Below are 21231 nucleotides of genomic sequence, written 5' to 3' on the forward strand. Positions count from 1 at the left end.
AAGATAACAGCATTCTATGTAGTTCTGTAGTAACACATAATTGAGAAAGCTGAATTATTACTATATACTTCACATACACATAAGCACAATTTTATTCAAAATATATACAAACGTAATTTAAATATTTTTAAGCATTGACAGCCAAAACATGACAACTATAAATTCAACAAAACCAGAATCCTACAAATTAATGAATACAATTGAGACACCCAAAATAATTACAATGATATTCTAATTTTTATGTTGGCAGTGTTTGATTTGTCATTCAATCTATTAAAAAAAATCTTCATTGCACAATATTAAAGATGAAAAATCACTAACCTTTTCTTTTAGATGGAAGACGAGTTTCACCTGGAGAAAAGAAAATGATTGTTGATTTTTTTTTTGAAATGACATTTCCAAAAGGAAGGCCCAGAGCATAGAAATCTACAGTGCATTACAGACCCTTCAGCCCGCACTTTTGTACTGACCATGTAACCTTCTCTAGAAACTGCCTAGATTTTCCCTACCACATAGCCCTCTATTTTCCCAAGTTCCATGTACCTACCTAAGAAGCTCTTAAAAGACCCTATTGTACCCTCTTCCACCGCAGCCGCCAGCAGTGCGTTCCACACACCCACCACTCTCTGTGTGAAAATCTGATTCCTGACATCCCCTCGGTACCTGCTTCCAAGCACTTTAAAACTATGCCCCTCGTGTTAGCCATTTCAGCCCTGGGTAAAAGCTTCTGGCTACCCACACGATCAATGTCCATCATCATCTTATACACCTCTATCAGGTCACCTCTCATCTTCTGTCACTCTGAGGAGAAAAGGCTGAGTTCACTCAACCTATTCTCATAAGGTACACCCTCCAATCCAGGCAACAACCTTGTAAATCTCCCCTGCACTCTCCCTAGTATCCACATCCTTCCTGTAGTGAGGTGACCAGAACTGAACACAGTACTCCAAGTGGGGTCTGACCAAGATCTTATATAGCTGTAACATTACGTCATAGATCTTGAACTCAATCCCATGGTTAATGAATGCCAACACACCATACGCCTTCTTAACCACACCGGCAACCTGTGCAACAGCTTTGTGTGTCCTATGGACTCAGGACGCCAAGATATTGCCGATCCTCCACACTGCCAAGAGTCTTACCATTAATACTATATTCTGCCTTTAAATTTGCCCTACCGAAATGAACCACTTCACATTTATCTGGGCTGAAGTCCATCTGCCACTTCTCAGTCCAGTTCTGCATCTTATCGATGTCCCACTGTAACCTCTGACAACACTTCAGATGATCCACAACACCCCCAACCTTTGTGTCATCAGCAAACTTACTAACCCACCCTTCTATTTCTTCATCCAAGTCATTTATAAAAATCCCAAAAGGAGGGGTCGCATAACAGTTGTCTGCAGAATACCACTGGTCACCAACCTCCATACAGAATGCAAACCATCTACAACCACCCTTTGCTTCTGTGGGTAAGCCAATTCTGGATACACACGGCAAGGTCTCCTTGGATCCAATGCCTCATTACTTTCTGAAGGAGCCTTGCATGAAGAACCTTACCAAATGCCTTACTGAAATCCGTATACTCGACATCCACTGCTCTACCTTCATCAGTGTGTTTTGTTAAATCCTCAAAGAATTTCATCAGGTTTGTAAAGCATGACCTGCCCTTGACAAAGCCGTGTTGACTATCCCTAATCAGAGTATGTCTCTCCAAATGCTCCTAATTCCTGCCTCTCAGGATCTTCTCCAACAACTTGCCCACCACTGAAGTTAGACTCACTAGTCTATAATTTCCTGGGTTATCTCTACCTATCTTGAACAAGGGAACAACATTTGCAACCCTCTCATCCTCTGGTATTTCTCTCATCCCTATTGATAATGCAAAGATCATTACAAGAAGCTCAGAATCTTCTCCCTCACTTCCCACAGTAGCCTGCGGTATATCTCATCTGGTCTCAGCGACTTATCTAACTTAATGCTTTTCAAAGACTCCAGCACATATTTTCCAGTCTGATGAAAAATAATCACAGTTCTACTCATAAGAGAGAGTTCTTGTGGAGTACAATTGTCAAGATAGCAAGATAACATTTTCTGTGTTTCTATATAGTATATAGGTTTTTCTTTCCAATTTCAGCTGTTGGAAATTTGAAACTAAAACAAAAAATGCTGGCATAAGCCAGCCAATTAGGCAGCATCTATGAAAGAGATGCAAGCAGTCAACATTCAGGGTCCATGACTCATCATTAGAACTAGGAATGTCAGAAATACTGGTTTATGTTGACAACCAATTTTGTTCTGGCATACTTAAACCTATTGCAGAATTCCTATGGTTGAATTTTCCAAATCTCTGTAAATCTCATGCAGTTATAATGTCCAGTTATGTCAAAATAAAAAATGCACTTGCTCTCAATAAAATCAATAGCATTCCACTATCTATTTATAACAAAAAATATACTAGATTTAAATAATTCCCAAAGCAGTTATCTTCAGGGAATTATTTATCCTGGGAAATGTAAGGTAACAACAACAATTAGGAGCAGGAAATCTTCATTCAAGAACTAATGAACTAAATTTGCAGAGACATAATTCCCAAAGATTGCCAAATACTTTCTGATAAATTCCATTCAAATGCTGAGTAATTACAGTCAGTAAATCTAATAAGTGTAAAAGAATCAATGATAAATGGCATCCAACAGGACAGGCGAACAACCAATGTGCAAAAGGCAACAAATGGTGCAAATACAAAAGAAAAATAAAGGAAATAATAACTAAATAAATAAATAGATAAATAAGCAAGCAAGCAATAAATATTGAGAACATGAGATGAAGAGTCCTTGAAAGTAAGTCCATAGGTTGTGGGAACGGTTCTGGGACAGGGCAAGTGAAGTTGAGTGAAGTTATCTCCACTGGTTCATGAGCCTGATGGTTGAGGGATGTAACTTCCTGAACCTGCTGTGAATCCTGAGGCTCCTGCACTTTCTTCAAGATGCCAGCAGGGAAAAGAGAGCATGACTTGGATGTGGGTGTCCTTGATGATGGACGCTGTTTTTCTGTGACAGTGCTCCATGTAGGTGTGCTCAGTGGTGGGAAGGGCTTTACCTGTGATGGACGGGGCTGTATCCACTACTTTCTGTTAGATTTTCCGATCATGGGCATTGGTGCTTACATCCCAGTCAATATACTCTCCACCACACGCCTATAGAAGTTTGGCGACATTTAATGTCAGATTGAAGGTTAAAGGCCCTTCATTAGAAGTGGTGAAGAGAGAAAATTAGTTAGGTTTATGCTGCAGGAAGTGGGAAACAGATGAATAGGGCAAAATCAGTTACTGCAGCACATGAGATCTAGTTGCATCCTCTGAATAGTTTGGCAATCAAACCAGGCCCTTGACAGATTTCCTGTACCCAGTTGCTATTGTGTGTCTTTCTTTTCAGTTGGTAATGTGAGAAAAGTTGTATTAATGTTCAACATTTTTTTCCTACAAAATAGCCAGGTTACATGTGGAGTGTGATATGAACTGGCAGCTCTTACAAATAAAGCTCGGGAGTTCAATTCCTCCATCTTAGATTGAAATCTATATCCCTTTTGGATTCTTGCAGAAGTGAAAATGAGACATACAATTTCATCTTTTCCTGCTCAGACAAAGTGAAGGTTTTAGGGCAAAATTAAATGAGATTTTTCTCTTTGGTGCAAAGGAGGATGATAGGTGACTTATTAAAGGTGCATAAGATATTACGAGGCATCGAGAGAATGGACAGTCGGTGTTTTTCTTTCCCCCGGACAGCCATGGCTAATAGGAGAGGACACAATTTTTAAGATAATTTCAGGGAAGTATGGGGGAGATGTCAAAGTTAGGTTTTTTAAGACTGGTAAGCACATGGAACGTACTGTCAGAGTGATGATAGAGACAAATATATTAGTTCGTTAGTTATGTGCTGTGTCGTATGATGTGGATGATCATGGTCTTTCCATTACCATGACTGTTCTTGGCAATTTTTTCTGCAGAACTAATTTGCCATTGCCTTCTTCTGAGCAGTGTCTTTATACGACAGGTGTAAATTATCAATACCCTGCTTATCTCTTCAGAGATTGTCTGGTCGGCATTAGTGGTCACATAACCAGGATATGATATGAATCAAGCGTTCATACAACTACCCACTACCTCCTCCCATGGCTTCACTTGACCCTGACTGAGGGGCTAAGCAGATGCTACACTTTGCCCAAGGGTGACCCTGCAGGCCAGCAGAGGAAAGGAGCACTCTGCACCTCCTTTAGAAGAAATGTATCTCCACCCCACCATCCATGCACATACATTAGTGACATTTAAGAGACTTTTAGATAAGTACACGTATGAAAGAAAATGGGGGGGGGGGAGCGGAAGGATTAGATTGATCTTAAAAAGTCATCGCAGGCTGAAGGGACCCGTATTGTGCTGTAATATTCTATGTTCTATGGTTGTAAAAAGAATACATATGCATGCAAGGATATTTAAAAAATAGAAAAGGGCATGCTCTATTCTCATTGCTACCATCAGGAAGGAGGTACAGAAGCCTGAAGGCACACATTCAGTGATTCAAGAACAGCTTCTTCCCCTCTGCTCTTTGATTTCTGAATGGGCGTTGAACCCACCTCATTACTTTTTTTATTTCCTATTTTTGCACTACTTATTTAACTACATATATTTATTGTAATTCACAGGTGTTTTTTCTCTATTATCTTGCATTGCATTTTACTGCTGCTGTAAAGTTAACACATTTCATGACATATACCGACAATATTAAATCTGATTCTGATACCATCAGTTTGCAGAAAAGATCTGAACAATATTTAAACATGCTTATTCTAATTAATCTGCATTCAAATAAATTTGAGAAATTAAATTGAAGGCAGTTAACTCTGTACAGCTGGTGCAACTCCATCCTAATTCAACATGTCTACATATGGCTTTCTTTCAGTAATTAATGATTATGAATTCAGATCACTAAGCATTGAGATTAATTTTACCAATAAGACCAGTAAGTTTTTTTACAGTGAGATTACCAACCTTTTCTTTTAGCTGGGGGGTGATAAACTCCTAAAATAGAGAAAAAAAAGTGAAATAAAATCATCGTTTAATATCACAAGTAAGTATATAATTAGACCATTACTTATTTAAATACATTTTCAAATTCCATCTATATGATGCAAACTGACTTATAATGTTGCAAAATTATAATTTATGGAATTCAATTCAAGAGACTAGAATGGAGCAAATTTCACTTCAAACAGAATGAAGTTGGCATATGGGACATTTGGGAAATGGGATCTCCAGGCAACAGTAAAGCATACATCAAATCTAATTGTCAAAGCTTCCGTGGAATGTAAAAGATTTAAAGTTAATCAAAAAGCTAAAATTAATTAAAGTAATACGTTTGGCTTTACAAATAGAGGGCTTGAGTATAAAAATGATCAGGAATAATATGCAGACTTCAGGGCACTCTACTTCTAAAAGATTTAGGTTTGGCACAAAATTTTCAAGGTTTCAGTACTTATAGAGCTTGTATTGAATAATTAAATGAAACATGGAAAGTTAACAAGTGAATCAATATTTTTGAATTCTGAGTGAAATTGAGTAAGAAATGAAGAGCAGATATGTCCATTGGACAAGAACAATGTTTCAGTGAGAGCTGCTAAGTTGAAACTCCATTCTGTCTCTCAAGTAAATATAGAAGTTATTAGAATACCTCATGTGTTATACATAACACTTCTCTATCAACCAACATAAAATAGATTAATTGATTAAATGATCAGTTATTTCTGTCTTTGGATTTTTGGTATGTCTAAATTGATTGACATGATTATCCTTAAGTTACTTACAAGCATGGTTATATCTCAGCTATCTCGGAGTGTGATGAATACAAATGGAATCGCAGCTGGATTTATTGAACTCACTTTGGTGCAGATTCGTGACAAGGAGTGAGGGAGCAGTGGATATGATATAACCTTGGCTGTGTGGAGGTGGTCATGAGGGACAAATAACTGAGGAACTCATTGCCCCGTGGACTTAAAAAAAATGCACTTTACTTCAAGAAGAATGATTGCAATAACAATCCTGGCGGAACTTCACTGCCAGGCTTTCTCACCATAGCCCAGATAGGAATGTGGCCTTTAAGTAATAGCAGGTGATGATTATCACAAGTATCTCCTACTCATAAACATGGTGGAAAATTGCAGGAGGGACTTCAGTTGTGTATTACTCATTGTTTGAAATAACTTAAGTGTGACCAGATGTCTCCATGCAAAAACACATCCCATGAGGTCAAGACTACAATTTCCACAAGCATTCTATGCATGAATTTTGTACAGCAATCAGGCTTCAGATTGAATGGCATGATGTTGATTATAAATATGCAACAGAATGTCAAAATATTGCACAGTCTCTTGCATCTTTTGATTGGAAGACCATTATAAATCTATATAACTTATATTGAATACTCTTGCTATGCCCACCAATTCTGGGGACATTTATATAGTGCTTACACTAATCTTCCTAAGAAATGTTCTGCATGCTCTGAATATTCTTCAAAGTTCAAAGTAAATGTATTATCTAAGTACAGATATGTCATCGTATACACCTCTGAGGTTCACTTTTTTTGTGGGCATACTCAATGAATCCAATATAACCATAATACAATCAACTAAGATCACACTAATGGTGGCGTTCAGCCAGTTTGCAGAAGACAACAAACTGCACAAATACAAAATGAAAGAAATAATAATAGCAAATAAGCAATAAATATTGAGAACTTCAGATGAAGAGTCCTTGAAAATGAGTCCATACATGGGTTGTGGGAACATTTCAATGATGGGGCACATAAAGTTGAGTTAAGTTACCCCCTTTGATTGAGGAGTAATAACTGTTCTTGAACCTGGTAGTGTTCTTGAACCTGAGGCTCCCTTACCTTCTTCCTAATGTCAGCAGCAAGAAGAGAACATGACCTGGGTGGTGGGTGTCCCTGATGATGGATGCTACTTTCCTGTGACAACACTTTGCATCAATGTGCTCAACGGTGGGAAGGGCTTTACCCATGATGGACTGGGCCATATCCACTACTTTTTGTTGGATTTTCTTTTCAAGGGCATTGGTGTTTTCAAACCAGGCTGTGATGCAGCCAGTCAATATATCCTCCACAGTGCATTTGTAGAGGTTTGTCAAAGTTTTAGATATCATGCTGAATCCTCGCAAACTTCTAAGGAAGTAGAAGTGCTGTAGTGCTTTCTTCATAATAGCACTTACATGCTTGGCCTTCCAACATGATAAACCTGTAGAATTTAAAGTTGCTGATCCTCTCCACGTCTGATCTTCCAATGAGGACTGGCTCATGGACTTCTGGTTTCCTCCTCCTGAAATCTATAATCAGCTCCTGAGACTTGCTGATATTGCTTAAGAGGTTGCTGTTGTGGTACCTCTCAGCCATATTTTCAATCTCCCTCCTATATGCTGATTCTGATTCAGCCTATAACAGTGGTGTTGCCAGCAAAATTGGATATGGCATTAGAGCTGTACTTAGCCACACGTCATAAGTGTAAAGTGAGTAGAGCAGGGGCTAAGCACACAGCCTTGAGCTACACCTGTGCTGATGGAGATTGTGGAGGAGATGTCGTTGCCAATCCAAACTGTCTGGGGACCGCAAATGAGGAAATCGAGGATCCAATTGCACAAGGAGGAATTGAGGCTAAGGTCTTAAAGCTTAATAATTAGTTTTGACGGGATGATGGTATTGAATGCCATGCTATAGATGATTAAGTGCAGCCTGCTGTCCTTCTGCTGTCCAGATATTCGAAGACCATCGGTAGTGGAATTTTGCTGACTGCATACTGGCACTGATTCCTCAGAGATTCTAGCAGTGATGGACCCAAACTTTTCCAGTAATCGGAATGATGAATGTGTCTGCTGAGGCCATGCTAAATTAAACTTGGACTGGAACAGCCACTTGATACTTTTGAACTAAATGGACTGCAATCCCAATAATTTCCAATTAGCTTTGGAAGACACAAATAGCATTAAATAATTTAGATTTTAATTAAATAAGTTTGCTTAAATGTTTTAAATCATGTACCAATGTGTTTATGCTTTAATTTTTATTACTGAAATTTGTTAATGGTTTAATTCATTTTTTTATGTCTCAGTAGCAATGAAGGGAGAGTGATATATGATCAAAAATAGAGTGTAACTTAAAGGGGAAAGTGTGAGTGGTGATATTCCCAGGCACCTGTTACACTCACAGCAGTGGTTTTAAAATTGGAAGGTGATATTGAATTAAGTTAGATAACCAGAGCAGAGCATTGTTGGACTTGCATTCACCTGACTGAATTGTGAGTCTTCCTAATGTCCACCTTCCAGATGGGATAAAGGTTTTAAGACGTTAGGAGATAATTTAGTAATTGCAGGATGCCCATCTGACCTTCAATCTCTCGTACTTATGTGGCTGGATTGGGTGAACTTCTGTTCAACAGAAACCCTAAGATGTTGATGTCCACAACGAAAATGCGTGTTGGAATTGGTCGGTACTTTCCCATGTCTGTACATTCTCTAGATCTTTCACATAGACTGCTTCATTTACTAAGGAGACGCGAGTGTAGTTGATCAATGATCCATAATCAGTAGAGATGCTGACAGTGGAAGTAAGGTCATTGGTGACGTTTAGGACCAGAACACTGCCCTGAGGAAATTCTGCAATGTACCCTGAGGGATAATTTGCTATTGTAATAACATTTCAGAGATATATCCTGGGACCAGCACACATGTGCCTTTAAGAAGAAGGTACTGGTGCACCTCAACTTTCTAAGAAGTTTGCACAGATTTGGCACATCAACTAAGACTTCAAAAAATTTCTGTACATGCACAGAGGAGAACACCCTCACTGGTTGCATTATGGCCTGGTATGGAAAAGCCAGTCCCCATGAACGGACACACCAACAAAAAATAGTGGATACAGATCAGTCTGTCACAGGAAAAGCCCTTCGCACAGTTGAGCACAACTACAAGGAGCAAGAAAGTAGCATTCATCAACAAGGGCCCCACACCATCCAGGCCATGCTTCTCAAGAACAAGAGAAATTCTGCAGAGCCTGGAAATCCATGCAACACACACAAAATGCTGGAAAAAATCAGGAGGTCAGACAGCATCTACGGAAAACAATAAAAAATCAAAGTTTCGGGCCGAGACCCTCCATGAAGACTGGAAAAAAACGATGAGAAGTCAGAGGAAGAATGTGGGAGGAGAGGTCAAAGAAATACAAGACAATGTGTGAAACTGGGAGGGGGAGAGGAGTGAAGTAAAGAGCTGGGAAGTTGACTGGTGAAAAGGTTAAAGGGCTGGAAAAGGGGAAATCTGATAGGAGAGGACAGAAGGCCATGGAAGGAAGAGGAGGGGGAGGAGCACCAGAAGGTGATGATGGGCAGGTATGGAGAAAAGTAGAGAGAGGGAAGTGGGAATGGGGAACATGAAGAGGGTGGGGGGCTAATGGTAGTTTGAGATATCAATGTTCATGCCACCAAGTTGGATGCAACCCAAACAGAATATAAACTGTCGCTCCTCCAACCTGAATGTGACCTCATCGCGACAATGGAGGAGACCATGGACTGACATTTCAGAATAGGATTGGGAAGTGGAATTTAAATGGGGGGCCACTGGGAGATCCCACTTTTTCTGACGGATGGAGCGTAGATACTCAGCAAAGCGGTCTCCCTATCTACCTCTGGTCTTACCGATATACAGGAGGCCACACCAAGATACAGTAGATGTGTCCCCGTTGGACTCACAGGTGAAGTGTCATCTCACCTGGAAGGACTGTTTGGGCCCTGAATGGTAGTGAGGGAGGAGGTGTGGGGTCTTGTTCAGCTTGCAAGGATAAATGCCAGGAGGGAGATCAGTGGGGAGGGATGATGGACATGGGAGTCGCAAAGGGAGTGATCCAACAAGAAAGCAGAAAGTGGGGGGTGGGGGAGGGAACTATGTGTGTGGTAGCGGGATCCCTTTGGAGATGGCGGAAGTTATGGAGAATTATATGCTGGACATGGAGGCTGGTAGATGAGGACAAGAGGACCCCTGTCCTTGGAGAGGTGGGGGGATGATGGGGTGAGGGCAGATGTGTGTGAAGTGGAAGAGATGCAGTTGAGGACAGTGTTAATGGTGTTTGAAGAAGGAGGACATCTCCTTGGTTCTTGGATGAAAAGCCTCATTCTGAGAGCAGATGTGGCAGAGACAGAGGAATAGAGAGAAGGGGATGGCATTTTTACAAGGAGCAGAGTCGGAAGAGGTATAGTCCAGGTAGCTGTGAGAGTCAGCGTGTTTATAAAGGACATCAGTGAATAAGCTGTCGCCAGAGATAGAGACAGAGAATTTGAGAATGGAGAGGGAGGTGTTGGAATGGAAGCCTTCTTCTTACTGCTGCCATTGGGAAGGTACAGAAGCATTCGGACCCACACCACCAGGTTCAAGAACAATTATCACCCTTCAACCATCAGGGTCCTGAACCTATCGACTCATTTTCAAGTACTCTACAACTTACATTCTCAGTATTATTTATTTTTTTATTTCAGCAGTTTGTCATCTTTTACACATTGGTTGTTTGTCAGTCTTTGTGTGTAGTTATTTATCAATTCCATTGTGTTTCTTTGTTCTATTGTGAATGCCTGCAAAAAATAAATTTTGAGATACTATGTATGGTGGCATACACAAACATAGATAATATATTTTGAACTTTGAACTCTATGCTACTCAGCATTTCATTATTAAAAGCAAATAATATTTAAATAAATTATATTGCAAACCCTGAAAATGATTCAAGAATAGATTTTTCTAACTTTACAAAAAGCTAATAAACAATGCCTAATTGTGTTCTTTTGATACAAAGTCACACCCAGCAGATATCAGAGGCAGGATCAAGGAGGCTTAGAAATCTCCTATGAAAAAGATACAGTTATTTATTTTCTTTCAGTTTTGGCACAGTCTGTGGATAATATCTTTATATTGGATAATATCTTTATATCATGAATAAATCATGTCTTCCTTACATTAAAGTACCTCTACTTTATGTAATTTTATATTTTGGCAAAATCATCATGTTCCTCTGATATAATTATTTCACCCTGTCTCTTTTGAAATATAGCAAGTATTAGAGACTTCCTCAGTACCATATTTTAATATAATTAATTACAACTTGAAAAATCTAATGAACAGTGCACCAGGAATCTGGCCCACTCATGTTTTACAAAGCAATGTTTTCAGGAATTCTGCATTTCCACTGGCCTGTGAAGGCATTGTGTGTTATGGTTAACAGAGCATTAACGGTCTGTCAGTTAATTATTACAAATACAATCTAGTTAAGATTGAATTGCCCCCATGAAAAGACCCCATGTCACTCATACAATGTTGAGTTGACTTGAGACTTGAAAATGGCACCAGTAGCAACATTTCAAATTGTATCTGTATTCAGTGTGCACATGTGATGCTGTAAATACCCACCTTTCTTTTTTGTCTGGGATTCGATTTCATCTAAACCAGAATAAAGACAAGATGAGCTGGAGTAATCATGTTGTGCAGATAAGCACAAGATTGGTGCGTCAAAATATTACACAGATCTATAATCATCCAACAGAATAACATGCTAAAAATAACAATGACTTAGGATAATTAAGTTTAAAATTCCAAAATAATATTAAGCATTCTCCATTTTCTGCTATATCCACAGAATGTGCATGCAACACATTAGCAGTTAAGCATCTCAACACTTCCTCCTCAGAAAAGAATGGAATAAAATAATTAATGAAAGAAATCTATCTCTTCATGCCCACTTTGGATTCATATTAAAGAGAGTTATTTATTTTTCAGATTTCAAATTTTCAAATTTGAAAATTTGAAAAAATAAAGATTTCATATTCTCAAATTTGAAAGTTTGAAAAAATAAAGATTTCATATTCTCAAATTTGAAAAAGTAATATAAATTTCAAATTCAAATCTTAATAAATGTGTATCATCAGTAGAAAATTAATGGACCATTGTTTTAAAGCAATATTTTTACAAATATTTTGGAGTTCCAATCTACAAATGAAATAACTATTTATCACCTCCTGGTGTTACAATTGATAAGATTGTAATCGATCTTTATGCACAGCAGCAGTACAGTTTGTGAGTATGATCCCTATCTTTTTCCACAGTGCACTGAAAATGCAACAGTGAAATCACCCTCAGTGTGATGGGCTGAATGGCCTAATTCTATTCCTATGTCTGTTAGTCTTATGGAAACTCACAGCTCCTCACCTTCCCAACAAAGGTAAAGTATTCCTGAGCAGTGTGAAGTAAAATTTGTAAATGACCCAGATGGTTGTTGAACTTCCTGAAAATTTTATAAATTTGGCTTAGAACCTTTTAAACTTCATTGCAAAAAGAATATGGGTTTCCTCTGAGTGCTCCAGCTTCCTCCCATGGACCTTAGACATATCGATTGGAAGCTTAATCGATTGTTGTAAATTGTTCCGTAATTAGGCTATGATTAAACCACGTCACCTTAAGAATTGTGAAAAGTTTTGGGCTCCTCATCTAAGAAAAGATGTGCTGACATTGGAGAGGGGATTCAGAGGAGATTCATGAGGATGATTCCGGGAACAAAAGGTTATCAGATGAGGAGTATTTGTTGGCTCTGGGTCTGTACTTGCTGGAATTTAGAAAGATGAGGGGAGATCTCATTGAAATCTTTCGAATGTTGAAAAGCCTAGACAGAGTAGATGTGATGAGGATGTTTCCCATGGTGGAGGAGTCTAGGCCAAGAGGGCAGAGCCTCGGGATACAGGGATGTCTGTTTAAATGCAGAGAAATTTCTTTAGCCAGAGGGTGTCAGCTGTGGAGGCCAGGTCATTGGGTAGAGATTGGTAGGTTCTTAACTGGACATGGCATTGAAGGCTACATGGAGAAGGCTGGGAGGTGGGGGCTAAGGAGGGAAGAAAAAGGATCAGCCATGATTAAATAGCGGAGCAAACTCAATAGGCCTAATGGCCTCCTTCACAATGGTCTAAATTGGGGGTTACTGGACAGTGAAGCTCAAAGTGACAAAAGGTCCAGAAGGACCTATTCCACGTTGTATGTCAATAAAGAAACAAGTTCATAATTTTTCTCTAATTCTCAAGTATAACAAGAACGAACACAATTGCCTGTGCTCAAACTCATTAAAAGCTAACAGCTTAGTCAGAACTAAATTCAAAATCAGAATCAGGTTTATTATCATTGGAATATATCATGAAATTAGTTGGCATGTGGCGGCAGATGGATAGAGAGTAGTATAAATATATTTGAGTTAAAGGTAACCATGGGTTAACTTTTGAAGGAAATTGAAGAGAGTGAAATGTGAATAAACAGGCTGAAGAAGATATGCAAGCTGGTGTACTAGCAATGAACAGTCCTCACACCAAAATAAGATCAAAGAGCAAATTCCAAAATGACTGTTTATACTTAAGGCAGTTAAGTGAGGAGGGCTCTGGAAACAAATATTTAATGGAGCTTTGGATTAGCAAGATGAAGTAAATCCAAACCAAAGATCAACAGGAAAGCCTCCTTTCAAACTATATTTTATGGATTTTTCAGAATCATATGCTGAAAATCTGATGTGAGCTAGTTTTCAGACACAGGGATAACACTCCATTACACTTTATGAGGAAAACTACATGTGGCATAGACAACATATAAAAATAGAACGCAAGATATCTTCGGAAGAGTTTCCTAATCTGTAATGAACTGCATTAATAACATTCCTGGTCCCTGAAGGGTATTTAACTTGTGAGTGTTGTAATCATATCAGAATGGTTGAATTCTTATACAGATTCTGTGTATTCTCATACTGTTTTCCAAACTCGTATGCTTTAAGCTTTCTTCCCCCTCCGTTTAAATTAGTAGAATCAGCAGCATTGATTGGAACCTTCTTGCTGCACCTCGCAAGCCACAGACACTGGTCCGAAATAAAAATCTATTGCTTAACAGAAGCTAAAGAATAATTTAGCTTTATGGTCTCTGTCTAACTACATTTTAATGACTCCAACCTGATTAGCCAATTGTGCCAGTCTCATTTAGGAATAATCACATTTTCAGGCGCTTTTCGATTTGGCAAAAATCCCATTTACTTTTATTGCTGTTGTAGCCACAGGAATATTCTTCCTGCAGGAGAGGAATACTGAACACTTCAATCAGCTTAAAGCCCACTGTTGCAGTTTAGACTCTGCCTTCTTGCACAGTGATTCACACAGTCTCTTGGTACTACTTTGATATATTCAATAATGTCCTATGAATTCTGCTCCACTGCATATTACAGTCATTTTCTGCAACCAAACCCATCAAGTTGCTCAATAACAATAATCTGCAATGATCCGAGGCACCAACAGTGAAGCCAAGGGAAAAATGGAGATTTTGTTTCTGATGCAACACACTCAAAATGCTGGAGGAGCTCAGCATGTCAGGCAGCATCCATGGAAATGATTAGATAGTCGACATTTCAGGCCAAGTCCCTTCTTCAGGACTGAGTAGGAAGAGGGAAGATGCCAGAATTAAAAGGGATTGGGAAGTTGATAGGTGAAGCCAGGTAGGTGGGAAAGGTCAAATGACCATAGGAGAAATGGAAGGAGGAGTGGACTCAGGAAGAAGTAATAGGCTGGTGAAACGAGGTAAAAAGGTCAGAGTGAGGAACAGAAGGAGATGGGGGTGATATTCCTATCTCTGACACCTACTAAAACTCAAGCACAAGGCGTAGTAAGTCGACAACGTGTTACTGCTCGCTTTGTGTGTTAAGGCACAGTTTAACCACACATAAGCCATTCCTTTTCATAGCACCTATCATATTTCTTTTACTATTCAGTAATGTTTTAACTGATATGGAATATATATTTAGTCAATGCTTACTGGTTGGATCACTGTTTTTATAGAGATACGCTATCTAGACAGGAGTTCCCAAACTTTTTTACACAATGGACCAATACCATTAAGCAAGGGGTCTATGGACTTCCATTACTGAACCTAGCTGATGGAATATCCCTCCACTACTAACAGAAGATTAAACCTAACAAGTAAATTGAGTGACCTGGTTTAAGAATAATTAAGGATTTAAGCCACAAAGTAGGAAAGGGTTGAGGTTGACCATCAAACCTCATCGTATTGAATGGTGGAGAAGACTACAAGAGGTTACCAGGCGTCCATTTTGTATATATTGTTTCCTCTATTCAAAAGGACAAATTAGTAAATATTGCATTGACTTGGGGTATCTTTAGTATTATTAAAAATGCTGTTAGGGGACATACCAATAATAATGCCAGTCATAAGCCTACCAATGCAAAATCCTATACTATCCGAGTCACTAGGTACTCTGGAGACTGAAGATAGAAATGTGAAAATGCACCTTCCAGTATCTAGAGCAGGGGTTCGAAACTTTTCCATGCCATAGATGCGTACCATTAGCCAAGGGGTCTGTGGAAACCAGGCTGGGAACCCTGATCTTGACACTGGAAAATCAGAATACAGAAAAAATGATCCCAGGACAGGGCTTCGAGATTCATTGGGAGCAAAGAGGGCAGGAAACATATTGGAACACAGTAGCAAAGGGCCTGGAGTCTTTGAGAGTGGGTCTGAAGCTTGACAATGCAAGATCAAAGGTAATTGCTAAAGGGTTGCAATTGGTCATCGAGGAGAGGGTGCAAGATTAGGAGTTGCAAGATCAGTGTTGGTAAGTGAGGAAAGTGTAGGGATCAGCATAATGAGGAGTGGGATGGGGGTTAGGGAGAGCAGATAACGGTTAGATCTTGGTCTAGGAAAGCTGAAAACATAGTTGCTCTGGAATTCTCAAGTAACTATTTCCAATTCCAAATTTCCTAATTGCACCGAGAATAGCATTGTTCTCTGCTTGATAGATACAGTAATCACTTGGTCAATGCAAAGGTGATTTGTTACTACTAGAGCTGAGTCAAAATTCTACCGTGGTGCCGTTTCGACACTGAAATGGTTGCAGTTTCCTTCCACCATCAAATACGTGAAGAACAGTCACACATTGCTGACAAGAAGAATTAACCAACTCAATTTTTAGGTCATTAGCCCTTCTGCTGGCTTAATTGATCTCACCTAAGCTTATAACAGGTGTTAATGACTTTAGAGTGAATGGAGAGTTTATATTCTCTCTATAACCTGCTTCCACCTCCAATTTCCCTCACCTGCACTGACATCCTCATTTATGCTTTTCCTACTTTTCTCCAGACTTGGATATTCCAATGTCCTAATTTCCATTCTTCATAATACATGCCTTTTACCTCAATTGCTCTAGTTACAGGGGTTTCCAACTTGTGGCTCACAGACCACTTGGTTAATGGTAGGGGTCCATGGCATAAAAAAGGTTGGGAGCCCCTATTCTAGAACATTCATCTGCTTATCTTTGTTTTTTATTAATTTCTTTATCGTCCTCCCCGACCTTTCTCGATTCTATTTTTTGTTTTCCTATACGATACTTATTCACTAACTGCCCATTATGCTGTCGGAGTTTAGAACCACAATGGAAGTCCTCCGTCTCTGTCTATAAAGAAGGATTCTTCATTGCTGTTTCTGTAGCAATTGTTCTTTTGACCAGTCAGGGTCGTTAGCCCTGAGCTGAACCCATGAACATGGAAGATGAGTGGAACCCTCTAAGACAGGGGTGGGCAAACTTTTTGACTTGTGGGCCACAAAGGGTTCTAAAATTTGACAGGGGGGGCCAGACCAGGAGCAGATGGACGGAGTGTTTTGGTAATACACCTCATAAGAGAAAATAAAATATCATGGGATATGTAGAAAACATGTGCTTTAATTTCAATTGAAAATGAACAAATACATTACAACAAAATATCTGTCTTTGAAGTCCCATGGTATTTAGCTATTTATTGAAATGACTTTTAAAACACTGAAAATTAAATGAATAAAATACAGCTTTTTTTAATAGTAACAGTTATTATTTTAAAGCACTGAAAATTCTGTTATCCTTCAAGATATTATCATCATCACTCTCCTCCTGCCTGTCTTTATTTCAAAAACGGTAGGAGATGCAGGTCTACTTGTCCTGCTCCTTCTTATTCAATTGTCCCCTGTGCCAAAACTCAACAACGACCAGCACAAATACAGAACAATGACAGCGCGCCAGTATGCGGAGCGCGTTATTTGATCTGGAGCGCATTTTTTATTTTGAGAACGTACGTGCACCTGCGCACTAATGTCCATCAGAAAAGACATGTAACATGTAAGGCTTATTGAAAAAAATATTTTCAAATGCATTTTTTACATAACACAACGAAGAAACTTATTTTTAATTTCAGTGGGAACAGTGTTGTTGGTCTCCCTTTTTAGCCAGCGCATCAAAGTCTGGATTTAGTTTTGTTGTGGCGATTCTCAGGATGGATCTGAGGTGTTGGTCAGTTAACTTGGATCTGTGGCTGGCTTTGTTGATGTTCATGACGCTGAATGCCTGTTCACATAAATAGGTCGAGCCGAACAAAGAGTAAAGCGCAAATGTGGGTAATACGCTGCACCTCAACAAAGGTCAATGTATATAGAGTGCGTCATCTATTGGGAAAACGCCAGAATTGCGGGGAAAAAACGTTAACAAGGTTTATTAATATAATTTCATCAAGTTCTGCGGGCCGGATTAAAAAGCTTAACGGGACGCATATGGCCCATGGGCCGTAGTTTGCCCATGCCTGCTCTAAGACTAGCCTCTACCTTTTGACTTGTTTGGCACAAGTGAGCCTACCAAGAGCCAAAGCACAAGGCCAACATAGCTCTCTGGGTCATTGAGGTATGCAAGGCTCCAAACCCTATGACAAGGCTGTGGTCTTCTTAAACACAAATTACTCTGCAGATGCTGGGGTCAAAGCAACATGCACAACATGCTGGAGGAACTCAGCAGGTCGGGCAGCATCCGTGGAAACGAACAGTCAACGTTTCCAACCGAGACCCTTGATCAAGACTAGAGAAGGAGGGGGCAGGGCCCTATAAAGAAGGTGGGGTGGGCAGGTGGGAAGGAGAAGGCTGGTAGATGCCAGGTGAAAAACCAGTAAGGGGAAAGGTCAAGGGGTGGGGGGAGGGGAAGCAGGGAAGGGATAGGCAGGAAAGGTGAAGAAGGAATGTAAGGGGAAATCACTACGGGCAGTAGAAGGAGGCAGAACCATGAGGGAGGTGATAGGTAGTTGGAGGAGGAGGTAGAGTGAAACTGGGATGTGGGAAGGGAGAGGGAGGGAATTACCAGAAGTTGGAGTATTCAAAGTTCATGCCAAGGGGCTGGAGACTACCGAGACGGTATATGAAGTGCTGCTTCTCCAACCTGGGTTTGGGTTCATCATGGCAGTAGAGGAGGCCATGTATGGACATATCGGAATGGGAATGTGAAGCAGAGTTGAAATGGGTGGCAACCGGGAGATCCTGTCTGTTGTGACGGACAGAGTGTAGGTGCTCGATGAAGCGGTCCCTCAATCTGCGTCGGGTCTCGCCGATGTAGAGGAGGCCACACCGGGAGCACCGGATGCAATAGATTACCCCAACAGACTCACAAGTGAAGTGTTGCCTCACCTGGAAGGACTGTTTGGGGCCCTGAATGGTGATAAGAGAGGAGGTGTAGGGACAGGTGTAGCACATATACTTACAGGGATAAGTGCCAGGTGGGAGATCTGTGGGGAGAGATGTGCAGGCCAGGGAATCACAAGGGGAACGATCCCTGCAGGAAGCGGAGAGGGGTAGAGAAGGAAAGATGTGCTTAGTGGTAGGGTCCTGTTGAATGTGGCGGAAATTGCAGAGAATAATGTGCTGGATCCGGAGGCTGGTGGGGTGGTAGGTGAGGATAAGGGGAACTCTGTCCCTGTTATGTTGATGGGAGAATGGGATGAGGGCATCATTGATGACGGCAGAAGGGAAACCACAATCGTTAAAGAAAGGAAAGTTGAGATATCCTGGAACGGAAAGCTTTATCCTGGGAGCAGATGCAGCGGAGATGGAGGAACTGGAAATAGGGAATAGCATTTTTGCATGTGGCAGGTGGGAAGAGGTATAGTTGAGGTAGTTATGAGAGTCAGTGCGTTTATCGAAGATGTCAGTGGACATTCTGTCTCCAGAGATGGAGACTGAGAGATCAAGAAAGGGTAGAGAAGTGTGTGAGATGGACCAAGTGAATTGAGGGCTGGGTGGAAGTTAGAGGTAAAGTTGATGAAATTGATGAGCTCACCATTGGTGCAGGAAGCAGCACCAATGTAGTCGTCAATTTAGCAAAGGAAAAGTTGGGGAGCAGTACTGGTATAGGTTTGGAGCATAGACTGTTCCACATAACCAACGAAGAGGCAGGCATTGCTAGGGCCCATGCGAGTGCCTATTGCTACACCGTTGGTCTGAAGAAAGTGAGTTATTAAGTGTGAGTACCCGTTCCGCCAGCCGGAGGAGAGTAGTGGTGGTGGGGAACTGGTGAGTAGAAAGTCCAGAAAGTAGTGGAGGGCTTTGAGGCCTTCTTGATGGGGAATGGAAGTGTATAAGGATTGGACATCCATAGTGAAAATGAAGTGGTCAGATCCTGAGAATGGTCTCGGCCCGAAACGTTGACGGTTCATTTCCACAGATGCTGCCCGACCTGCTGAGTTCCTCTAGTGTGTTGTGCATGTTGCTGTGGTCTTCTTGGAGGTTTGTTTCACTATAGACTCATTTATTCAAATTCTGTCCATTTTTGCATCCCCACACTTTTATTCCTGCACATGGGGACAGTGGCTGAGCTAATTTAAACTTTGATAAGTCTAAAACTACTGCACGGCAAGATTTTTCTTGCAAAATTAGCTCTAAATCAGGGGTTCCCAACCACATTTATGCCATGGAGCCTTACCATTAACGGAGGGGTCTGTGGAGCCCAAAGTGGGAACCGCTGCCTTAAATCAACTTCATTTTGCTTACACTTTGTAAGGTGCTTTGGAAGTATGGAGAGGGGCATGAGTTAGGAGTACATTTTCAGACTGATATTCACTGAATTATGTTCAAAAGACTGAATTAGATTTGGGTTAACAATGATAAAGTCAATCATGGTGTTGCTTTCTTTCTTGGCAGTCTGTGAGAAGATGAATCTCAGGAATGTAGACAGCATACATACTCTGATAATAAATTTATTTTGAATTTTTGAAGATGAATAACAATAACAAGAAGATGTTCCCAGCAACAAATCTGAGAGCCATTAAGTGGAGCATATGTTGAAAAGCAACTTACAGCATTAAACCAATTGCTTAGTTTGGTGGGGGTGGGAGGGTCTACTGTACAGAATCAAAGTAAGCAGCAGAGAGTTGTAAACTTAGTCAGCTCCATCATGGGCACTGGCCTCCATAATATCCAGAACATCATCAAGGAGTGATGCCTCAAAAAGCTGGCATCCATCATTAAGAACCCCTATCATCCAGGACATGCCCTCTTCTCATTGCTACCATCAAGGAGAAAGTACAGGAGCCTGAACGCACACACTCAATGATTCAAGAACAGCTTCTTCCCCTCTGCCATCCAATATCTGAATAGACATTGAACCCATGAACAGTACCTCAGTACTTCCTTTATTTATATTTTTGAATGTAACTACATTTGTTTCTGTAGTGTTATGTATTGCATTGTACTGCTGCTGCAAATAAAACAAACTTTGTCACATATGCCGGTGATGATATACCTCATTCTGATTCTGATAAATTTTTTCTTTGACTTTCACAACTAAATTCAAAGATTTAATTTTAGTCAGAGCGTCTTTAGCATATCTTTAGTAGCACTTACTTTTATGAGGAGTTATAGATCAAAGTTCAAAATCCATGCTACTGTATATTAATCATATACACTGAATTGGCACTGACACTCACAAGGCATCAACATAGTCAAAAAGCATTTGATTGCTCTTTCCACTCAACACACTGACTAGAAACTGGCTATTTGGAAAGAAAATAAGACATTCAAAAGGAAGAATGATAACTATAATCAAGAACATCAACATGGCACAAAGGCATTTTAACTAAAACATTATTCCAAACATGATCATCCATTCACAGCATGTCTCGGATGGCATTTTTTATCCTACCCAATTTGAAGGAACAGTGTGATGACAAAAATGGTTTGGGGATCATGTTAGGACAGGAGTTAAAACAAAATGGACTTATGGCTCATTGCTATCCCAGTATTCAAACCTGTTAATAGGG

The 21231-nt window shown here is 40.1% G+C and overlaps 1 protein-coding gene across 1 annotated transcript in view; it reads right to left on the reverse strand.

The window, feature by feature from the left end:
- Positions 1-316: 316 nt before the first annotated feature.
- The window catches only part of trdn (triadin), a 110711-nt gene continuing 89796 nt past the window's right edge, over positions 317-21231 (reverse strand). The window contains exons 4-6 of the mRNA XM_059981349.1: positions 11513-11542; positions 5048-5077; positions 317-351 (exon numbers count right to left, since the gene is read on the reverse strand). Coding sequence (XP_059837332.1) covers positions 317-351; positions 5048-5077; positions 11513-11542 — 95 coding nt within the window. The remainder of the gene's footprint in view (positions 352-5047; positions 5078-11512; positions 11543-21231) is intronic.

The sequence above is a fragment of the Hypanus sabinus genome, chromosome 10, assembly GCF_030144855.1.
Source record: "Hypanus sabinus isolate sHypSab1 chromosome 10, sHypSab1.hap1, whole genome shotgun sequence".
In the NCBI taxonomy this organism is placed as follows: domain Eukaryota; kingdom Metazoa; phylum Chordata; class Chondrichthyes; order Myliobatiformes; family Dasyatidae; genus Hypanus; species Hypanus sabinus.